Raw genomic sequence first — 6000 nt, forward strand, 5'->3', positions numbered from 1 at the left:
TCCTGGGTTTGGACATAGCTATATGCACCATCCTGTCATTTTAGCTACACAGCAGTTGAAGACATGCTAGAAGTAGAGTGATTTCATATGTGGTTATTATACAAAAGACATAATTTTTTGTCATCAGGCAGCCCTCTCTATTGTGTCACATACCTTCAGCAGAACAGACTTCTGAGAGAATTTTCTTTATTTTTCCTTTCCAGTAAAATAACATTGTAATTCAAGGATAAGACTTTTCTGTAATCAGTATTTTTTGTTATCCTTTCCAATGAGCACATTAATACTAAAGAGATGTACCTAAGCAAGTCTCCACTGGTATTCAGGGTAGCCAGATAAGAAGCTGTGAACATTTTTGATCCAGGAGAGAGAAGCCACCTGGTGATGGCTCGGCAGCTGGTTCGCTGGTATTGCTGTCGTTAGTGATTGTTTTCCTTTGTCTATGAACTGAGCATGTGACTTTCTTGTCTATCCAGAATGAAAGCTCTTTGGGGCAGCAGTGGTTTCTTCGGATGCTGTCTTCCTCTGTACAGTGAGCAGAGCATTAAAGAGGGACTCACTTAAAAACAGTTTTTTAGTCCCTGTTCACAAATAAATTTCTAGTGTTTATCTGAAACACAAGAAACAAGCTTGTCGCCATAAGATATGACCACAATCCCTAGTAGTAAGTAATACAAGAGGCATTACTCCTTTTCCATCCCAGGGCACCCTCGCTTTTTTGGAGTTCTTGTTTTACTCCTACATGTTGAGAAACTGAAGAACATGCAGGAAATATTTCTTCTTTGGTAGGTAATTGGGCAGAGTCACACCTAGTGCTTGCCTCCTCAAGACGTCGATGACACATAGGGTCATTTGAGACTGATAGAAGTTAGTAGATCATCTGACTAAGATGTTTCCTGTAGTAGCTGATACTGCTAGCCACAAAGGTACTATGTACAGAAATGTTCATTGCATACTATTTCTCTTTGCTTGCTTTTTGCGCTATTAGTCTCAAGTCTGCAGAGCACTCGTGCAGAGATGCAATAGAGAAACAGGAAGCAGGGCGCCGTGGTGGGCTGCAAAAAGCTGCCTTGAAGTTCTGTGGTGTAACGCACTTTTTTTTTTTTTTTTTTAGTGCTACCACTAACCAATTTTGGAATTGTGACAAGAGAAAAATTTATAAATGTTTAAATGCATGATAACTGCACTGAGGACTTATATTGTGGGCTTCCTACATGATTTTATTACCTGTGTTCTTTCATCCAGCTTTTTTCACCTCAAAAATGAGAATAATATCACATTACATCTCTGTAAACTTGAGCACCATAAGAATATAGTGACTTACACCTTGGAGCCATTGTCTTGCCTGTCTCTACCCTTTCATTATTATGTATTGCTCCTTAGCTTCATTTGAAGATGTGACTCCATACTGAAGAAGTCAATGCAGTTTTAGCAAAGTTACTATAAATGTAACTTTTCCTGCCTTGGCTGTAAATCTCAAAGAAAGCATTTTTGCTTAGGCTAGAACAAATAGGGTGGGTTTCCTGACATCCACCATCAAAGCATGTACAGTACTAGGGTATTAAAAAAATAGTGATCACAATGGAAGAAATTGTTGTGGAAAAATTTTTGTTAAAATGTGAACAGATTTCTTTTTTAATTAGAGCAGAAAATAACTGATACAATTGTGTGCAGTACTGAATAGAAAACCTCTTGGGGACTGACTTGATCTTCCTGGTGCTCTGAAAAATATCTTGTTGCCCATGGAAATATTGACTGATCTTTAGGTATCTCTTATTGGACAACCTTTAGAATCCCAAGAACATTCACTTAATTATTCTGAGTACCTTTATTATCCATATTTCGAGTCACTTATGTATGGACTGCTTTCTCACTAGGGGAGGGAAGGAGATAGGAAAGGATTATACGAGGCATCACCATTTTTTTCATACCACTGTGGTGTGTTCACTCACCTTTGGTCATCCCAGTCACAACTTTCATAAGAGCTAGTTCAACATAACAAAGGCATTTTAGAAATGCGAAAATAGTCGTGAGGTCTGAATATTGAGCATGAGCTGTCATGGAGTAACGACTCTACATAATCATTGATTTTCAACTTAATTTGTCATAAAAAGTTCATGCCAGTTTATACAAAATACTAATCATATTTATTACAATTGTATTTTAGCAACCTGGGATCATAAATTGTTTATTATCTACATAGCCGGAGGAATTTCTGCTGCTGTCTTACTGTTAGTTTTCCTATTGATCTTCTACATCACCACTGCTTATTGCAAAAAGTGAGTAACAAACCAGTTTGCTTAATATACTGAAGCAGGTAAGTATGAAGGTGTTAACAGCTCATCCTATCATCCTCTTCAGAGACAATTAAAAAAAAGGTAGATGTGAAAATTGAAGTTTCTTGCCAAAATTTTAAAATTGAAAGAGCTAATCAGTTCTACAGCCTATGAAAAAAGTAACTTTTTTTTTCTTTCCTTTTTTCACATTAGAAAAACAAATGGCTTACTCAAGTTCCTTAGTCAGCTAAATGTTTACAGTGGTATTAGCTGAAACTTCATGCCAAAGGTGATTTGTCAGGAATAACATAAACCTAGGCATAGGCTGTTTTGTGCATGGACAAGGACAGGTGACAACTTGAGGCATTCCACATCTTCTAGCATTGTTTGTCTTCTGATTTCCTGTTCCAAATTTGCTCACAGCTGCATCCAAACTAATAATTTAAACCATTATCTAAGTTTGCTGCATTCCTTGCCAAATATATGGTAGAGGTCTGATCCAGAATCTCTGCTTCCAATGAAAAGAAATAGTGAGCAGAAAAAAATATTTCTTCCCCTACCACAAAATATAAGGCTGCTGGAACTTGTTGGCACTATATTATTGTATTTACCCCTGAATCAAGGGGCCTTTTCATCAGTGTCAAGGCTTTTATATCTCATGCATGTTACAGTTTGCAAGTCAGAGGAAAGACTACTCGGATTTTATTGTATTTATTGGTTTCAGTGGGAAAGCAAGCAATACCAGCATATCTTTTGTATGCTGGAATTAGATATTTTGGACTATACTATCATGTATGATGCAGTTCCCTGCACTGTGTTTCTGACTGAGCGACTGTGTTTCTGACTGAACATGTGTCAGCAGAAAGAAGAGGAAAAGGACCACAGAGGCCTTATCAAAAGCTTTATACTCTACTCAGATCCAGGTAAGATCAGCTGGAGAGCTGGAGTTTACTCGTATTTTGTATTGTACATTTCTTAACATCTTTCTCTTCTGCTTCTGCTCTTTATATCCCTTGAATCTTGTAGTCTAATCTTAAACTACACAGAAAGGAAAAATTAAATGTTTTAAAGTACAATTGTTGCTATTCACTATTTTTTTGATGAATATTCTTTCATGTCTTAGAGCTACATGTAGAAACCCAACTGTGTTCCACATTATTAACAAATAAGCTCTTCCGGTTTGCTAACTTTCATATTATTTGTGTATTGTTAATACCTTTTCTCTTCAAGTCACTACTTGCAAAACTGAGGCAAAAAATTGTATCCTGTGATACACTTTATCTATTTCTTCTAGTTCAGCTTCATTATAATTCACTAGGACAGCTGTTTCAGTGCTTCTCCTTCCTTTTTGTATTGTAACAATCAACATCTTGGAGCTCAGAGCCCTTTTTTCACCCCTTAATCCTCCTGTTCAAGGACTGAAGTTTAGAAATGGAAAGATAGGAGCCAACTTCACCGCTTCTGCCTTGTCTCTTCATACCTTGAGAGAGGGTATGAAATTATGTTGTGCTTAGGGAAATGACCTCATTCTCACAGTGGATGTGGGACTCCAGCTTTCCACCTATCTCCTCTCAGATGGCACTTGTGTATGATCCAATGGTGAGCTCCACTGTAGATATGTCCTTATAAAGTCTTTTGACCTTCTGCTATTTCCATCTCTCTCATTCTGATTCTTGAGTCACTCTTTGTACCAGAACGAAGCTCTTCCTAGGGAGACCACATGCTAGGGACTAGCCATTTGCTTGAGAAACTGTCTTTCCTCCCATGCCTGTTAACTAAGACACATTGCATTAAGTTGTCTTAAAAACATGGATAATTCTTAGCATGGCCAATACCTTTAGAGTAATTCATGTTTCCAGATTCACATAGGAGACTATTTTGGCATCTGAAGTGTGTACATGAGGGGAAATGAGCACTCCAGTAGTGCTTTACTAGGCATCTGATGTGGGACAGCTGTGAAACATATTCAAAGTGCAACTTCTTTTTTCATATGACATGAACCTGAAATGTATTCACAGAAAACAAGAATACAAAAAGTATTTTGATTCATGGTTGAATATTTCCCAATACTTAAACAGCATATGAGGAAAATTTGCCATTTTTATCATTTTTATCCTTTCTCAAAGCTGCGGCTGTTTTCAGAAAGTCCTTTAATTTTTTCATTTCTTTTTTTTTTTTTTACTGTTCTAGTCTGCTAACAGTTATGGAATATCCAATTTTCATGGCACACGGCACACAGGAAGAAGAGGAGAAGAATCATCACTCAGGCAGACAGAGGAGATTTACGTCAACTGCAAAAATGTGTCACACAAATCTAAGACAAGACCATTAGATTCCTTCTTAAGAATGAAGTAACCAAAGCACAGGACTTATATTTGCAGCTTTGACGTTATTTTCTTTGTGCTGGCGAAACGCGGAAGGTCAAATTGGCTGTGCCGAGCACTGCCTGGGCTGCTTGGGCTGGACAGCCAGCCTGGGCCACCTTACAGCAGGTGTGTCTGTGTTGTATTGCAGCCGGCAGCATTAACGTATCCTTTGATTAATATATAGAATTAAGGATTATTTGTAATACTTCAATTAAAACATTTTTACCCAGTAGGTGTGCTCTCAAGTGAGAATTTTAGAACAGCCCTGGTATGCAGAATGGAGATGCATATGTGTACATAAAGTTAATTTGGTCCGAGAAATCTATGTGTCTGAGAAGCCTATGTGACGGGGTGAGAAAGAAAATGTGCTTGATGTTATCTATGTCCATGATTTTCGCATCTCAAATTGAGAGCTCTATAGAATAACAAACATCCATGATTTTCCACACAGGAGGTGTTATTTTGCTGCTGGGCAAACAGTACTACTCAGCTGACAAAAGCAAATATATCAGGGATCCTTGAACCTAGATTTACAAGTATGAACAGAAGCTTGCTATCTGACAGCTGTGTGTTTTACACTTACCGCAGTTATTTCAGCGCTTTCTACTTGGGAACAGAATAGAGGTGTAGCCCCCTGCTCTCCTTCCTCCCTCCTTCCTTCCCCCCCAACCCCTCCCTCATGCCCAGGAGAAAACAAAACATGGAGACTCTGTCACCGTCAGGTTATATTTAATAATAATTTATTATAAGGTTTAGTTGCACAAAAAATAAATGAGAACATGGAAGATACGTGAATAAATGATGCAAAGCAGAAAAAAGCGTGATTGAGAACACTTACAAAACAATACACATACATATGTAGTTGTATGTGTGCATATGTATATATTCTGCTGAAACCTACAGAAGAAACCACACAGAAATTGAACAAACAGACAAAAAAAAATCCTTAAACAAACAGAACTAGAAGGCAGACCTGAGAATTAGGATCTACGCATCTTTTGGCCTTTTACAAATCTGCCACATTACTGAGGACGAAATCCCAGTAGATGAAGGTGTTACCATGACAGCTGATAATCATATATATGTCCGCATACTACAAACTGTGTGCCTGGCCCACCTGTGCTTGATTCCCCTTTTCTCTTGAAGCATTAGTAAAAGTGTTGCTGAATATGTTTTGGGTTTTTTTTTTTGAAAGGGGTTGGTGGGGAGGCATCATGAGTCTGCCTACAGATCAGTTACTGGTTCCTCTTGCCTGGCTAGGAGGGAGCATCAACAGCCTGACAGTGAAAAGCACATTTTGCGTAGCCTTCTCCAATAGAAAGCTTTCTTCACGTGCACAGAAAAACAGGAGTCTGGGTTCT

At 38.2% G+C, this 6000-nt stretch overlaps 1 protein-coding gene across 3 annotated transcripts in view; it reads left to right on the forward strand.

Moving 5' to 3' along the window:
• The window catches only part of CD226 (CD226 molecule), a 28354-nt gene extending 23096 nt beyond the window's left edge, over nucleotides 1-5258 (forward strand). For 2 of the 3 annotated variants that reach the window (XM_063326442.1, XM_063326440.1), the window contains exons 4-6: nucleotides 2165-2276; nucleotides 3133-3196; nucleotides 4464-5258. In XM_063326442.1, the coding sequence (XP_063182512.1) occupies nucleotides 2165-2276; nucleotides 3133-3196; nucleotides 4464-4628 (341 nt within the window). In that variant the 3' untranslated portion in view covers nucleotides 4629-5258. The remainder of the gene's footprint in view (nucleotides 1-2164; nucleotides 2277-3132; nucleotides 3197-4463) is intronic. The other variant, XM_063326441.1, reaches the window with a different exon arrangement.
• Nucleotides 5259-6000: the final 742 nt, after the last annotated feature.

The sequence above is a fragment of the Chroicocephalus ridibundus genome, chromosome 2, assembly GCF_963924245.1.
Source record: "Chroicocephalus ridibundus chromosome 2, bChrRid1.1, whole genome shotgun sequence".
NCBI classification, from domain to species: Eukaryota; Metazoa; Chordata; class Aves; order Charadriiformes; family Laridae; genus Chroicocephalus; species Chroicocephalus ridibundus.